Raw genomic sequence first — 17,963 nt, forward strand, 5'->3', positions numbered from 1 at the left:
CATAAAGTTTGCACTTTAGACAGGCTATTGGCTGCACAGATTCATAAATACGTTGTAATTTTAGATATGTTTATTTATTCCTTGTGCTTCTTGGATAATAAGTCAAACTAATTTTTTTTTATATTATTCGGATGAATCCATTATTCAGTCTGAAGTCATTATTTGAGCCTTTACAAATAAGGTATTCGGCTTCGAGCACATCCCTACTTTAAATTATAAATTTTTTCAAATCAATCTACATTCCATACCCCATAATGACAAAGCAAAATACAGATTTTTAATAACTTTGCAAATTTATTAAAAAGAACAAACTGAAATATTACATTGACATAAGTATTCAGACCCTTAACTCAGTACTTAGTTGAAGCACCTTTGGCAGCTATTACAGCCTCAACTATTTTTGGGTATGATGCGACAAGCTTTGCACACCTGGATTTGGGGATTTTCTGACATTCTCAAGCTCAGTCAGGTTGGATTGGGACTGTCGGTGGACAGCCATTTTCAGGTTTCTCTAGAGATGTTCGATTGGGTTCAAGTCAGGGCTCCTTGCCACTCAAGGACATTCACAGAGTTGTCCCCAAGCCATTCTTGCGTTGTCTTGGCTGTGTGCTTAGGGTCATTGTCCTGTTGGAAGGTGAACCTTCGGCCCAGTCTGAGATCCTATTAAGGATATCTTGTATTTTGCTACATTCAGCTTTCCTTCAACAGTCCCCCAGTCCCTGCCATTGAAAAACACCCCCACAGCATGATGCTACCAACATCATGCTTCACCGTTGCGATGGTATTGCGGTGGTGATTTGCTGTGCCTGGTTTCCACCAGACATGACGCTTGGAATTGAGGCCAAACAGTTCAATCTTCATTTCATCAGACCAGAAAATCATGTTTCTCACATTCGCAGAGTCTATTAGGTGCATTTTCATGTGTCTTGCACCGAGGAGAGGCTTCCGTCTGGCCACTCTGCCATAAAGCCCAGATCAGTGGATTGTTGCAGTGATGGTTGTCCTTCTGCAAGTTTCTCCCATCTCCACATATGATCTCTGGAGCTCAACATGAGTGAACATTGGGTTCTTGATCACCTCTCTTACCAAGGCCCTTCTCCCCCGATTGCTCAGTTTGTCCAGGCAGCCAGCTCTAGGAAGAGTCCTGGTTGTTCAAAACTTTTTCTGTTTAAGAATTATGGAGGTCACTGTGCTCTTGGGAACCTTCAATGCAGCCAAAAAAAAAAATTGTAGCCTTCCCCAGATCTGTGCCTTGACACAATCCTGTCTCTGGGCTCTGCAGGCAGTTCCTTTGACCTCATGGCATGGTTTTTGCTCTTGATATGCATTTTCAGCTGTGAGACCTTATATAGACAGGTGTGTGCCTTTCCAAATCATGTCCAATCAACTGAATTTGCCACAGGTGGACTCCATTCAAAGTGTAGAAACATCTCAAAGATGACCCAGAGAAATGGGATGCACCTGAGATAATAGCAAAGGGTCTGAATACTTATGTCAATGTGATATTTCAGTTTTTTCTTTTTAATAAATTTGCAAAGTTATAAAAAATCTGTCATTATGGGGTATAGAGTGTAGATTGATCTGAAAAAAAAAATTAAAACAAATAATTTAAAGCATTTTAGTGTAAGGCTGCAACATAACAAAATATGAAAGAATGAAGGGGTATGAATAGCCAATTTTCTAAATGCACTGCAAAACTAAATTCACTTTCAGGACTGAACTGCAGTATAAAATGAGCATATAAAGTCCCATAAAGCATTATCTATATGAAAGAGTCTAGGATTATGGAATGTGGCAAACAGTCAAGGCTGGTGTGGCTGCATAATGCGGGAAAGAAAATGGAAGATGGAGGGTGGTTACAGGGTGGGGGGCTGGTGTGGGGTGCTTATGGCCATTGATTCCACTGGAAATGTGGCGGAATGGCAGAACGCTGGCACAGTTGCGTGAAATTGCACCTCTGGCATATGTGCAAGCCTGTGTGTGCGGCTCTTTGAGGCGCTGCTAATCAGCTGCACACAGACACAGCAGAAACACGCAGCTGGACTGGGGGATAAAGAGACGTGTTGCTTTAAACCAGCCACCACATGCCTTTATTACCTTTCAACAGAAGGCCAAGGCTTAAGAAAATAACCTTTCCAAATGACCACAAGGGCACAAGTGCCATTAAGGAGGAGGAAGGGAAGCTAAATGCCACGAGGACTGTGTATGAATGCAAGAACGGGGGCTGTAGAGCAAGCCATTGTGCTCTGGACATTTAAAAGCTTGATTTGCTCACAATATGAGATGATTAAGATATAATCTGAACTGACATGGACCATACATACTAAGTGAGCACAGTGGAGAGGCTCTTTTTGACACCAATAAGACTGAATTGCCTTTTACTGTGAATTCTTGACCTTGGATTTGTTAAGTATTGTTCCACAGCATTTCACAGGCAAAACACAGAGCTCATTTTGATTTAGAAAGAACTGCTGTGGTAATAGGTCAACAGGTTTTGAAAACAGGTTTTGTCACCTTATCTTTGTGTGAAATACTTAATTTTTTTTCACCAAATGTATTGGTAAAATTGTGTCAATTTCAAAGAATATTAGTTTAGTCAGTTTTGCCTCACTGTGCATTTGTATGCAAAATGTATGTAAATAAGAAAATAAGAAACCGCTGTTTGCTGCATCTCCAGTGCAAAGGCAAAAGAAATTATATTTTACCCAAATTATACTCGATATTGTACAAAGCTGCAGTCTGAATTGAATGTGATGAGATAAAAAGAGTGTGTACTCCAATATAATACATCTTTCTATTGCAGTTTTTTCATTGGCTGCACTCCAAAACAAACATAAAGTGTGACCAGTTTAGTCCAGTGAATCAAAGCGGTAACAAAATAAACATCTGACTCACTTACAGAGCCGCTAGTCTTGAGTGTTAGTCATGTCCGACTCTAAATAAAGCAAGACCTGTTATACATACACTGGTGGCCAAAAGTTTGGAATAATGTACAGATTTTGCTCTTATGGAAAGAAATTGGTACATTTATTCAACAAAGTGGCATTCAGCTGATCACAATGTATAGTCAGGACATTAATAACGTGAACAATTACTAAAAAAAAAAAAAAAAAATTCAGAACTTCTTAAACTACTTCAAAGAGTTCTCATCAAAAGCTTTGTAGATCCTTGGCATTCTAGCTGTCAGTTTGTCAGTGACATTTCACCTCACGCTTCCTGTAGCACTTGCCATAGATGTGGCTGTCTTGTCGGGCACTTCTCACGCACCTTACAGTAAAGCAGATCCCACAAAAGCTCAATGGGGTTAAGATCCATAACACTCTTTTCCAATTATCTCTTGTCTAATGTCTGTGTTTCTTTGCCCACTCTAACCTTTTCTTTTTGTAATTCTGTTTCAAAAGTGGCTTTTTCTTTGCAATTCTTCACATACCTGCATACCTGAGTCTTCTCTTTACTGTTGTACATGAAACTGGTGTTGAGCGGGTAGAATTTAATGAAGCTGTCAGCTCAGGACATGTGAGGTGTCTATTTCTCAAACTAGAGACACTGATCTACTTATCCACCTGTTTATTTGTATATGGGCCTTCCACATCTCTTTATGTCCTTGTTAGAGCCAGTTGTTTACCTTTATATGAAATCTTCAGGTTTTTTTTTTTTTTTTTTTTGGCAATTTCAAGCATTGTATAGCCTTGATTGACTGATGAGTTTCTAGAGAAAGCTGTTTCTTTTTTTTTTGTGTGTGCCATTTTTGACCTAATATTGACCTTAAGACATGCCAGTCTATTGCATACTGTGGCAACTCAAAAACAAACACAAAGACAATGTTAAGCTTCATTTAACGAACCAAATAGCTTTCAGCAGTGTTTGATATAATGGCAAGTGATTTTCTAGTACCACATTAGCAATTTAGCATGATTAATCAAGGATAAGGTGTTGGAGTGATGGTTGCTGGAAATGGGGCCTGTCTAGATTTGATCAAAAATGACTTTTTTTCAAATAGCGATGGTGCTGTTTTTTACATCAGTAATGTCCTGACTGTACTTTGTGATCAGTTGAATGCCACTTTGGTGAATTAAAGTACCAATTTCCTTCTGAAACAGCAAAATCTGTACATTATTCCAAACTTTTGGCTGCCAGCATATATATATATATATATATATATATATATATATATATATATATATATATATATATATATATATATATATATATTCCCCCTTTGCTGAAGCAGAATACTTTAGGAAACAATGAAATAAGATGAAAATGTATACAGAATATGTTGAAGTACCTCCAAAATGGGGTGGTGGACCACACAGGAGCACAACAGCCTGTCCATCCCTCACTAGCACTGGACTCCTTGCCTTGCTACTGAAATTCTGCAGGTCTGGGAAAATAAAATAATGGGGCTGCCATTACTTTTCATTAAAGGCAGTGTCATCACACTGACATGCTACAGACGACACACGGAGCAGAGACCTTTTGAAATGCCAGTCTATAGAACAGGCAGGGACAAATATGACATCCCACACTGGGCTAAAGCTGTGGTGATTATTCAGATCTAAGCTCTCCAGCTTAATGAATGTGCGCCTGTGTGAAATGAGGTGTGTGTATTGTACATCATATGAGATACTGTATCTATGCTAATGTGAGCATACAGTAAATTGCAGACAACACTGCACTATTACTCCAATCCCATCTTAATATGCAGAGACAACTATAAAACATACAATATTTATTTAATCAAAATCAGAACTGGAAATAGAAGGATTTGCCCTTTCACCCTTTTGCCCTTGAATAGGCACATACCAGTGTGGCTCATTAGCCATTTTGGACACGATATTACCATGATATTCTTTGAAGTACCTTGGAGTACCTCATACTTACCATGGTATATGAATATGGTTATCATTCAGCACCAAGGTACATAACAATGTACTATGGTATTACCATAACAATACCACAATAAAGAACATGTATTCTTTTGTATAAATGTTTAAAGTAATATATAAACAAAAATATAATTTTTTGGCTTTGAAAATATATGGGGCTTTTTCTGTGTGTGCAAATAAGCAGAGTACAAAGAGATAACACACTCACACTAAACAAAATAAAACAAAATAAAAAATAATAATCAAAAGCTTTCCTGAATGTAAGTCAAGTAACAAAAATGTATTCCTAAATTCTTTACAGTGATGACTGTGTGACAAGGTAAATCTTATAATATAAAAATGCATTTCCCACTCCCTGAATTCACACTCACAAAATCCTGCATCAATCAAGATCTGAAAAGACATCTATTTGTAAAAGTTTTAATGAAAAATGTGCATTTGTTCATATTTATACGCCATATAGATCAGCATTTAAGTCCTTTTTACTATAAATCTTCATTTTGCCATTCTTCTTTTGCTTTTGGCAATTCACATTCTTTGTGCACATTTTTGGGTGAACTATCCCTTCAATAAAGCTATTTTCTAACATTCACAAACACAAATGTATGTCGTAGATGTAACTTACATGCAAACTCCACTTTTGCCTCTCGGCTGAGGATGGTTCCAAAAGCATTAGTGACGATACACTGGTAAACACCTCCATGATTAGTTGCCTGTGGGTTATGGATCAACAGATTTCCCTCAACAAGACTGTAATTGAAGTCCATGTCAATGTCAAGGTATTTCCCGTTGAATTTCCACCTAAATATGAAAACAGATGCAGTGATCACAGGATAAAGATGAAACACCCCCCACTCAAAATATTGCCAGTAGCCTACTTAAAATGACTTAAGTAAAATGATGGGTTAAATACAGTTTATAATCTCTATTAATAGTATCTGTGGCTTGCTATCGATTACCAAGGAATATAATTTTGACTCAAATTCGAAAAATGCACGGTTATGCAGTTACAATTAAAGTTTGAAAGAAGAAATGTGAAGCTCATTTTTTTCAAAAGCACTTAGAAAAATAGTGAATTACTGAATTAACTGGTAAAAAAGTTCATGATTTAGAGTATAGTATGGTAAAGTATGTCATTTATATGTAATCTTGTCATAATCATTCATGGCATAATATGCCATTTTGAGATGGTACTGCTTGGAAGTGTGGAATCCACATTGGTGGAATTACATTACCAACGTAATTCCTGTGGGTGGAGTTTGCTCCATGTAAACAGTGATTTACAAATAATGACATTCTATCCTGGTATCCTTGTGCAGATATTTTGTAATGGTTACCCAATTTAGCTGGCTTACATGTTCAAGGCAGTTTAAAGATAGGATATCACTAATCATGCCAGTGGCATGCACAGAAGCAGGGCAGCAGGGGTGCAAATCTAAAGGTGCTGTTATGGTAGTTCAGAAAAATGGGGGAAATTATAATAATAAAAATAAAATTATTAAATAAAACAGATTAAAATCTCTTAATAATCTCACAATGGCGGTAATAATGTGTCAATGTGAATTTTTCTTGTAAATAGCAGAAGCATTAAATAAAATTAGGCGAAGTTGCCTTTAACAGCACATAGTACAGCAGATCGGGGGGAATTCCAATCGAAAGTGAACATCCCTATGCCCTACTTACTTCGAAGGGCAGAGCCCTTGAAGTAGGTACTCTTAAAGGAACATGGCATTACTGTATGAATGTACTATTCGCTAACAGTCTTGTGGAAGGGCCCTTAAAAAAAAACATTAATTTTCTCACTTTTGTTTGGAACAACAAAGTGCCATTGCATCAGCCGAGAAACAGGTCAGATAAAAAGTCCACTCTATGAACAGTATTGTAATGTAAGTAAAAAATAAAATACTTGATAGCTACCGCATTTCCAACATTGCACACTTGCAGTGTAGACAGCTTTATTAATTATAATGGGAGCAGTTGCTTTAAGTGTATCTAGAAATTCAATACATCATTCGTAGAATACTGTAATAAACTGAAGGAACTGTCTGATTCAATCAAAACCAATTTACTTTTTGAGTAAATGAATAAGCCATTTGATTAATCACTTTCAAAAAAGTACCATGACATTTCCATTTTTTGGACATGTAGGCTACCATGGTAACTATTAAGAAACCTGGTATTATATCTTGGTACCATCATTATACCCAGGGTTGGGAAGTAACGAAATACATGTAACGGGAATACGTATTTAAAATACAAAATATAAGTATTCCACTACAGTTACAATTTAAATCATTGGTAATTAGAATACAGTTATATTCAAAAAGTATTTTGATTACTGAAGAGATTACTTTGCAATGTATTGTCATTTGTTTCATTTAATATTTAGTCCTTTCAAATGGAAAACAGACCTTTGATATTAGGGCAAAAATCTTATTCTTGATAATAATTTTTGTATTGTTCTCCTGTAAAAATACCTAAAAATCCTTAAAACAAGATCAGTTTGATTTATCTTGTTTTAGAAACAACACTGCATTATTATAGATATTTAGGTTTTTCAGAGAATGTATTTTTAACATGTGTATTTTGTCTTACTGTACTGGCAGAGTTTTTATAGTCAAAACAAGTGAAAAAATCTACCAGTGCTGAAGAAGTAATCCAAAGTATTTAGAATACATTACTGACCTTGAGTAATCTAACGTAATATGTTACAAATTACATTTTACAGCATGTATTCTGTAATCTGTAGTGGAATACATTTCAAAAGTAACCCTCCCAACCCTGATTATACCATGGTTCTGCCACATTACTGCTGTAAGGTCCTAAATATTAATTACAGAATATAGTAAAATGACCATATTAATATGAAAGGAAATTAAGTGAAAATATATAGAAAGTGTCAGTTCTATAAAGAAGATGATGAGGTCAGAGAGGAAGCAGAAGAAATTACAGGATGAAGTGAGGGAGCAGAGATGAGAAAGCAAAGAGAAGAGTGATGAGACAAGAAAAAGATTAGCACTATGGTGTTTCCAGGGCAATACCATGGTACTGAACGATTTTTATATTCATATTTCATAATATTTTCATGGTACTACAAGGCACATGTCAAAAACATGGCATTACCACAGACCTTATCTAAAAAACATTGTAAAACCATGGTGCTTTTTATGAGAAAGATGACAGAATAGGCTATTATTTGTAATGATGGAAATAATGAAACATTAGGATATGTATATAAAAAAAGAAAAATGCTTAAATACTGCAAAGAAATAATTATATATAAGTACTACTCTTTCAAAAAACTACCAGTACCACTGAGGTCTGTGCACGCCACTTAATCAGGCTTACATATGTCATGTTTGTTATAGCCATAATTTCGAAAAGTGATAATTGTATTTCATTAATTTGAATAAATAAATAAAAAAATACAAAAAATAATTGATAATTGTTTAACATTTATGTAATACATTATTGTTTAACTTATGACTGACTCTATTTATTCTGCATTACTCTAAATTCATATATATATATATATATATATATATATATCACTGAGCACTCTATTAGGAATACCTGTACACCTACTTATTCATGCGATTGTCTAATCAGCCAATCATGTGGCAGCAGCACAATGCATAAAATCATACAGATACGGGTCACATCAACCATCAGAATGGGGAAAAACCCTGGCATGATTGTTGGTGCCAGACGGGCTGGTTTTGAGTATTTCTGTAACAGCTGATCTCCTGGGATTTTCACACACAACAGTCTCTAGAGTTTACTCAGAATGGTACCAAAAACAATAAACATTCAGTGAGTGGCAGTTCTGTGGATGGAAACACCTTGTTGATGAGAGAGGTCAACAGAGAATGGCCAGACTGGTTCGAGCAGAAAAAAAAAGGCTACGGTATCTCAGATAACCACTCTGTACAATTCTAGTGAGCAGAATAGCATCTCAGAATGCATGACACGTCAAACATTGAGGTGGATGGGCTACAACAGCAGAAGACCACGTTCCTAATAAAGTGCTAAGTGTGTGTGTGTGTGTGTGTATATATATATATATATATATATATATATATATATATATATATATATATATATATATATATATATGAGGGCCAAGTTAAATTATTTTCTGTGGTTATTAACAGCATGTGTGGCATTCAAAGAAGTTATTTCAAACCAGTTCTGTCAAAGAAAAAAGAAAACATATAGAGAATATATTGAGGAGAGTGTTCATACTTGTAATGAGGTGCTGGACTTCCCTTGGCTTTGCAGTTGATAAATATCTTGTTGTCCTCAGTACTTAAAGGGAACACGCTGTCACTGGGCTCTTGGGTGAACACTGGGCCATGTCGAATAATTCTCTCTAGAACAAAGAACATGAAGAGTTTCGAGGGCATTAAATGAATCATAATCTGGAATGTGAATCTGGATTGTAAAACATATTCTGTTTAATTTGTGCTATTCATTTATTTTCAGCAGCTTCCCATGCTGAGCTCATTAGATCTGTAATGTAAACACATTTCCATTTCCCCTCTTGTAGCAGAAACCGTATCAACATGACAACCTCCTTTTGGCAGGCCTGGAACACGCGTGGCAGTGTGGCAAGGCCTGTTGTTTCGGTTGAGCGCTGCCAAGACACCAATCCACCTCCCTAATTACCCCATGTTGTTGCAATTACTTTAGTGAAATGTTTTATATCTTAAATGAATAAACAAGCACCCAGAAACATGTCAGCCCCTTTACAGGGAAGGAAATACTTCTCTTTTTTTACAGAAAAGTAGTCGAATAGTTGATTTGATTTCTAGCTGGTGCAACCATCACTTTCAACTTTCTCCAGTTCCATTTAACCTTCTTCATAAAATCACCTGCTGTGATTCTTGCTATCTGTCTGGGTGAATGTAATTCTTTTTTACAGGTCTCTAACCTTGACGAGGACAAAGGAAAGTTCTCCTTCCCACATCATCATGCTAATGGGAGTGTCCAGGCATGCTCGCCTGGGGTGAGGGCCCCAGTCTCCTCACGCTGTGGGAGATGCTACATTTTTCCTTTACCTTTTGTGTGTCCTTTAAATGATAGGAATTAATGAAGCATTTAGAGCAAGGATGCTCATTGAGAGTGCGACTTAACCACTGCGAAATGGAATTGTTCAATCTATGTTGAACAAACTCTGTGCTTTTGGGTGAACAGGGCCACATATCTGGTATTAACATCATGAAGATGATGATGATCATAATGATTGTTATATTTACAACTGGCATAATAAAAATATGCGAGATATGGGGCAGCCAGGGATAGTTGACAACATGATAAAGGAGCAGCATGTTCAATTTGATTGATATAAAAAAATACATATATTTTAGAATAATTCTACTACATAAATAATACTAATAGATAACTTATACTTCAGTTGCTTCTAATTGTATTATGATACTTCAGATGCTTCAGTAACAGATGTCCCTCTTTTATTGATACTGCCAAAGGGCAGATATTCTTTATTGCTTTAATGTTAGGCCAGCTAATGTTTAATTAATATGTATTTATTATGTTGGCTTAACAAAGCCAACATACTGTTATTCTAAAAAAAACCTTGTTTAGGGTTTTTTGAAAATCCCTAAACCGAGACCAAACTTCTAACGCTAACTCCTCCTAGTGCTTTCAAGCTACATCCAGCAAACTTGGTACAGACCTTCAGACTGTTCTCAAATAGTGTGCTTTGTCTTTTCTAACCGATCAGACTTACAGTTTTCGCACAGCAGACATTTAAAAATCTGAAACATCCCATAGACTACATTGATGAAATGTTTAAATGGGCTTTGTCAAGCTTTACTTAGCTTGTAACTTACTATAGTTTAACTTACTATACTTACCATATTCACATTCGTTGATAAATAATAATTTTTTTAATTTTTTTTTCAAGCGATTCCACCATTGCCACAGAATGACTTGTTACAGATTTGGCCAGTTTGCCCACTGTTTTATGACTAAAATCCAGATGCAATCTGCTGAACTTTTTACACGTTCTCTGTATTCGTTTTGAGGGAAAATCTCAAGAATTCTGCACAATTTATTTAAACACTGTAGAATCGGAGCTAGGATTTTAATCAATCTTACACTCTTATTGGTAGCTGAAAACATAATCAAATTTGCCAAAATATTTAATAAACAAACATTCAAGGGACATGTATAATTGTAGAATTTGTAGAATTGTAGAAATGACAAGTGGTCCAATTCTGCGGATCTGTAAAGCTTCATGCAGAGTTATGCAGGCATATACAGTATTCGGTGTGCGACTATCCCAGTCATTTATTTATTTATTTTATTTTTTATTTTTTTAGATTTTCTCCACTTTTCTCCCCAATTTGGTATGCCCAATTCCCCAAGTGCTCTAGGTCCTCGTGGTGGCGTAGTGACTCACCTCAATCTAGGTGGCGGAGGACGAATCTCAGTTGCCTCCGCATCTGAGACAGTCAATCCGCACATCTTATCACGTGGCTTGTTGAGCGCATTACCACGGAGATGTAGTGCATGTGGGGGCTCACGCTATTCTCCGCGGCATCCACGCACAACTCACCACACGCCCCACCGAGAGCAAGAACCACATTACAGCGACCACAAAGAGGTTAACCCAACGTGACTCTACCCACCCTAGCAACCAGCCAATTGGTTGCTTAGGAAGCCTGACTGGAGTCACTCAGCATGCCCTGGATTCGAATTTGCGACTCCAGGTGTGGTAGTCAGTGTCTTTACTTGCTGAGCTACCCAGGCCCCCAACTATCCCAGTTATTAATTCACACAAATAACCCATTGTCTAAATTACAAATATTTTTACATTTGTGTATATACAGTATATTTGTATATTTGTGTAAGACATTGTTACAGATAATTCAAGATATCACTTTCAATTATTATGAAGAGACATCTAATCTGCTTTGAAACTGACAGGAAATTAATTGTCATGTGTCCCAATCAATTACCTACTGCATGTAATTATCACCTAGCCTGTCAATGTTTCATCAGTCCTATGACTTGAGAAAAAAAACGAAGCTGTTATCTTTAAATAAAACGTCTGCCTTAAAGGCTGTGATCTGGCAGGTTGTTAGATATGTGGATTTGGTCTCCTCAGGTCCTGTGTGCTGAATAGCACAGCATTACATGGCCAGTCCATCTGAGACTGACCAGCCTATGCACTTCCCACTCTCCAGCTAAGCTTTCTGAATATCAAGCTGTGCAATCCAAAGAGCACCTGTGGCTTGAATGCAAATGCCCATTTCAGTTGGCATAGTTACTGTAGCTTGACAACGACAATAACTAGAGCACTGGCACTGAGTGAAGTGCACTGGTTTGTTTAAATAGGGCACCTGCCTCTCTAGATTGCTTCTTCCTTACAGCATTCTAGTATGTGCTGTGAGTTCCAAGAATCATAGTAGAAATAAGCACTCTTTATGGCAGTAAAATACACTTCACTGCTGAGAGGGTCTAATTATAGGGAACCTGGATGCTGGATATGGTGGCAAGTTTTAGCACAGCATTTCTGAACTGTGCGAGTGCATAGCATGAGAACCACTACAAATTAAAATAGCAATGCTACTAGCTGTAAAACATTTTTTACTAGTGCAACAGCAGTTCACTAGTTTTTAAAACACCAACCTAAATTTTTCAAAATTATTTGGCTCGCTGTACATATCACGACAGTTTCCTGGTGAAATGAACACCAGATGCGCAACAACAATGAGTTTCCTTTTCCTTTTGCAAAATCATGAGTAAACCGGCAGATCAGCAGTTCATTATCAGATTATCAGCTTTTCGCCCTATTCCTCACACAATGTTATCTTATTGTCACGGTCCTGTCACTTTGTCAGGTTGGGTTTTTGTCTGACGGGACAGTGACATCATTGCCTCATGTTCTGTCCTGTGTTTCGTTTCCTGTCTTTGTGTTGAGCGCATGGGTCCGGGTGTGACTTACCACCGTGCGCACTTTGGTGATGTCACGGTCCTGTCACTCTGTCAGGCTGGGGTTTTGTCTGACGGGATTGTGACATCATCATCCCACGTCTTGTGTTTTGTGTACATTCTTTGTGTGAGTGCACGGGGCCGGTTGTGAGTTACCGCTGTGCGCTCTTCGGTCAGTCTTGTTTCAGGTCCAGAGTATGGTGTCTGGATCCTGACTTCCTGTATGGATCAGTTTCGGTCTGTGTCGGGATCTGGACACTCATGCTCCATGTTCTGTTTGTTTTGTTCTAACTGTGTTGATGTTTTCTCCCTCATGTGTTTCAGGTGCCACTGGCATGCAGAATCAGCATTTCCATGAGAACCCTGATTGTTTCCATGAGAATGCTGATCATGCCAACTTTCAGCTGGTGAGCAGCACCTGTACCTTGTTTGTTCCTGCTTATTTAAAGCCCTTCTTGTGTCATGTTTGTTGCTGGATTGTTGAATGTAGTGTGTTGTAGTGTATTGTGTGTTATCCTTAGAGAAAGCTGTTTGATGTGAAGTAACTTACCTCATTCTCTCTGCCTAGATGGTCCTGTCTCATGTATCTGTTGCCCGTCTCTGCCCGCATGTCGGGTGTGTGGTTGCCTTCCATTTTGCTGTGTGTGTGTTCTCTGCGCTCATGAATCTTCAACGGATGATTCCTCATCTCTGCCCGCATGTCAGGAGTGTGGTTGCCTTCCAGTTTGCTGTGTGTCAGCTGTGCTTCAGCAGAAGTTTCCCCGTGGCTCTGCTCCTAGCCATCACGCCATGCGATTGCCTGTGGGAGCACTCATCGGACGATTCCTCATACCTCTGCTGAAGTTATTATTTTGAATTGTAAATAAATCCTTTGAACTGTTCCTCTGCTCTTGGGCCTCTGTGTTGCTCTCTGACAGAACAATCCAGCCATGATGGACCCAGCAGAGGAATCTACTCTTCGCTCTGCCCTGTCTCAGCAGGGAACTTTACTGGGACTCTGGAGATGATGGCATCTCACCTCTGTCATACAACAACTCTGCCAGTCTCCTGAAACCGGCCTCACCCAGAAAGCATCCTCACTGGGTCCGGTGATTCCCCATGTTTCTGGATGCTTCGAGCCCTGCCCCAATCCTCCAGTCCCGTTCTCAGATGAGGCAGACTCTTGTTGCACCTTCATTAAACAATGTGCCGTTTACTTCTCGTTGCAGCCCTCTGCTTTCCTGTCAATGAAGGTGACATACATCATCATGCTTCTCACCGGAAGGGCCGCTGTTTGGGGAACCGCCTGTGGGACAACGGACTTCCCTGTTGCACATCATTCCTAGCATTCGCCACGGAACTCTGCCGAGTGTTCGATCCGCCCCTGCTGCAGTGAGGATCAGCCAGTCACACTGTTTCTGCATTGGTGGATTCTGGAGCTGAAGGGAGCTTCATGGATATCGAGGTGGCATCCAAGTGGCAAGTTCTGATGGTCCTGTTTGATGAACCTATCACTGCCCGCAGGAGGTCACCTGCTCCTCAGTCGCTGACAGCGTCCACGGTGGCCGTTTCCCTGCTGCTGCCAGTGTCTACAGATGTCATTCCCCCTTTCCTGCTAGCGCTCACAGCCACGGAGGCCGTTCCGCTGCCAGCACCCACAGAAGTCGTTCTCCTGCCACTGCCAGCATCCACAGCCATGGAGGCCGTTCTCCTGCTGCTGTCAGCGCTCACAGCCACGGAGGTCATTTCCCCTTCCCTGCCTGTGCTCACAGCCATGGAGTCTGTTCCCCAGTCCATGTTGGTCTTCACAGCTATGGAGGCTGTTCCCCAGTCTATGTCGGTCTTCACAGCCACGGAGGCTGTTCCCCTGTCACTGTCAGTGCTCACAGCCAGGGAAGCTGTTCCCCTGTCACTACCTGTGCTCACAGCCATGGAGGATGTTTCCCTGTCTCTGTCAGTGCTCACAGCCACAGAGGCCGTCCCCCAGTCTCTATCGGTGCCCACGGTCACGGAGGCCACACCCCAGTTGCAGCTGCCAATGCTCACAGCTGCTGAGGCCATTCCCCTGTCACGGCCAGTGTGCATGGAGGCCATTCCCCTGCTGCGACCAGCGCCCACACCTGAGCTTACCACGGCTCCGCCACCTGAGATGCTCCCTCCCGAACCCTGTCCAGCGGCCGCTGCCCAGTACTCTGTCCCCTCTGCCCTGAGGCCACCTCCCAGGCCGCCAGACATCACCTCTGCCCTGAGGCCTCCTCCCAGGCCTCTGGACCACGCCCCTTTCCTTAAACTCCCTCCCTGGTTTCCCTCCCTTTCCTCCCTTTCCTCCCTTTCTGTTGTGTTTTCTGTTCAATGTTAGTGCTCATTTTGTTTGTCTTGTCTTTTGTTTGATGTCCCCAGGACAGTTTGATAACCCCATGGTCTGGTCACTTTGTCAGGTTGTTGTTTGTTTGTTTTTTTTGCACAAATTATGCCACAGTCACGTAATTTTCATGTGATCAAGCTGAAAAACAAAAAACCAAAAAAAATAAAAAAACAGTAGCTTTTTTAGTAACAAGCTTTTTTTTTCAACAAGTAAAGGTGTAGCATGACAAAATGCTACATATCGCTGTATTTATGTCACATTTAGGGTTTAAAAAGGAACTTTTTCCCTCACCAGCTAATTTGACTTCGACATGTTTAATTACCAGCCATTCAACAAAAACAAAAATATTAGAAATACCAAATTAGCATTTCATATGAAAGTACCTAGTAAATACTAACATTCTTCAAAGCTACATAAAGATGAAAAAAGTTTGGTACGCTAGTGTGTTCTAAACAAAACAGGGTGTTCTAAAAGAACTTGGGTGAAGTTTTTGCTGCAGACAAAATCAGAAAGTGTGTCAAGACAAATGTCCTGCTGGGGCAGCCACAGGAGCATGTACCCAGCATGCATCCATCTCTAGAGGAATATGAAAATGATTAGACACAGGGCCGTAACCTCCAATAATCAGATTTGGCCAGTTTGCCCACTGTTTTATGACTAAAATGTTGTACCGACCGAAAGTAATTTCCAAGGGTGCAAACTATTCACATTTAGGTGAAATTAATCGTTTTGAATTTAAAATATGTCATGTCAGTATGTGATTTGTATGTCATTCATAACTGTGAATGTGAAAACATTAACGGAGCAGTTTTCAGCGAATCAGGCTTAAGACAAAGAGTGAATGTGTGTATATTGTAAAGGAACTGAATGAATGTGGTAATCTGGCAAGTTTCTGAAGTAGCTTTTTAGAAAATTCACTTGACATTGTCTAAGAAAATGATTATAAAACACAAAGTAGAGCTTTATCACCCATAGATTTGAACTAGGACATAAAACCTGTGACTTCTGGCTTCCATTGTGTTTTTAGGTCGTGGCAGAGACAGTGTCATTTTTGTGCAAATATTATTAGGTAATAATTTACAACCAATTTAAGATTTTCTAAATATTTTTTTATGTCTTTAATTAATTCTAAATTTTGTACATCATCTCCTAAGAGTCTTCTTCTCTCAACTTGAGGGCAGCAAATAATTTTGTGTATATTGTTTTTGCTAGACAGCTGACACAGTCATGTAATTTTACAGATACATCATTGATGAAAAGAAATACAAATTATATTCATCTTTTCTTTGAGACAGCATAAAAAGAAAGAAAAGATGACTGAAACAGGTGAATTGCTAGCAATGCAGACACAGTGTTTGTCTTGAACTGTGTGAACTTAAAAAACAAACAAAAACAAAAAACATCTTTTAAAACCAAAAATTATAAAATTTTGGGCTTTTATTGCATTTAACGTTTTTAGTCGGGACCAAAAAGTACCACTGATTTTATGACTTCAACATGTTTTGGTCCCCCCCAATGTTCAAGACATGGTTACGGCCTTGATTAGACATAGGCATGAAAATCCACTCTCTCTGCTTAAATGGGGACTATGCAGAACAGGTGAGCTATCAAAGGAAACTCGGGGGATATCGTACCTGCTAGGCAGCTCTTGAGTGACAGCAGGATTAATAGTTCCCATGGTAACAACATCTTCACCTTCCAAGGTCACAGAATCTCTTTTATTTCCATTCAAATGCAAGAGGAGCGAGAAGTGTTCTTGCAAAGTCAGCTTTGTTAGCTGTAGAAAGATCAAGGGACAGAGTAAAGGAAAGAGAGAGAGAAAAAAAAAAAGATTAGAAGAAAATACAAAACAAGCAAAGTGAACAATAGGAGCTGTAACTTCAGAAAAATCAGTAAAGTATTATATGAAGTAGTTCACCCCAAAAATAAAATGTTATCATTTTCACACCCTTATGTCTTTCAAAACTCATTACTTTCTTTCTCAGTGGAACGCAAAATGAGTTATTTATAGCAGAATGTCGAAGAGTCCCGTCAATAGAATGAAAGTGAATGGTAACTACGGCTGTCAAGCAAGATTTTCAGTGAATAACAACTAAAATTTCAGTCTGTTACTCACACAAAGCCATGATATGGCTTCAGAGGACCTGGAATAAAATGCACAAGTCATATGGGCTACTTTTAAGATATTTTTTTGTCCTTTTGGGGCTTGACAACCCCTGGTCTCCATCCACTTTTGTTGTATGCAAGAGAACAGCATCAACAGTTTTTCAAACCTCCTTTTGTGTTCCACTGAAGAAAGAAAGTCATATGAGTTTGAAACACTGAGAGTGAGCAAATGATGACAGAATGTTTATTTTTGGGTGTACTATTCATTTAATAATTTATTAATTCTAATATGTAGAGACAGGTTTTCATGCCTTTGGATCTGCTCACAGCAGATCAAATGCAGTGTGGATACATAGGGTATGCTTACTAGATCCCCCATGAGCAAAGGGAATTGGAGAGGGAGAAACAGACAGACGTGGAGTGAGAGAGACTTAGAAAGATATGAAAAATCCTCAGTGGTTTACGGCAACAAAACCCGAACACATATTTGCCTGCCAAAGGCAATCTTTGGATTGTGCTAAAAGTATTGGTTCTCACAAGTATGCTGGAAAAATGTGTGTGATACATTTACAAACCTGCAAACATATTTAATTTTCAGCCTAGAATATCTCAGAACAGGATTATGATTCAATGGGGAAGGTGATACACTTTGAAAGGGCAGTGAA

At 38.9% G+C, this 17,963-nt stretch overlaps 1 protein-coding gene across 1 annotated transcript in view; it reads right to left on the reverse strand.

Moving 5' to 3' along the window:
* LOC127445662 (contactin-4-like) overlaps positions 1-17,963 on the reverse strand; it is a 183,447-nt gene that overhangs the window by 71,846 nt on the left and 93,638 nt on the right. Inside the window, exons 3-6 of the mRNA XM_051705889.1 lie at positions 16,827-16,969; positions 9,135-9,261; positions 5,515-5,690; positions 4,289-4,384 (exon numbers count right to left, since the gene is read on the reverse strand). Coding sequence (XP_051561849.1) covers positions 4,289-4,384; positions 5,515-5,690; positions 9,135-9,261; positions 16,827-16,881 — 454 coding nt within the window. The 5' untranslated portion in view covers positions 16,882-16,969. The remainder of the gene's footprint in view (positions 1-4,288; positions 4,385-5,514; positions 5,691-9,134; positions 9,262-16,826; positions 16,970-17,963) is intronic.

This window comes from Myxocyprinus asiaticus, chromosome 9, assembly GCF_019703515.2.
Source record: "Myxocyprinus asiaticus isolate MX2 ecotype Aquarium Trade chromosome 9, UBuf_Myxa_2, whole genome shotgun sequence".
NCBI classification, from domain to species: domain Eukaryota; kingdom Metazoa; phylum Chordata; class Actinopteri; order Cypriniformes; family Catostomidae; genus Myxocyprinus; species Myxocyprinus asiaticus.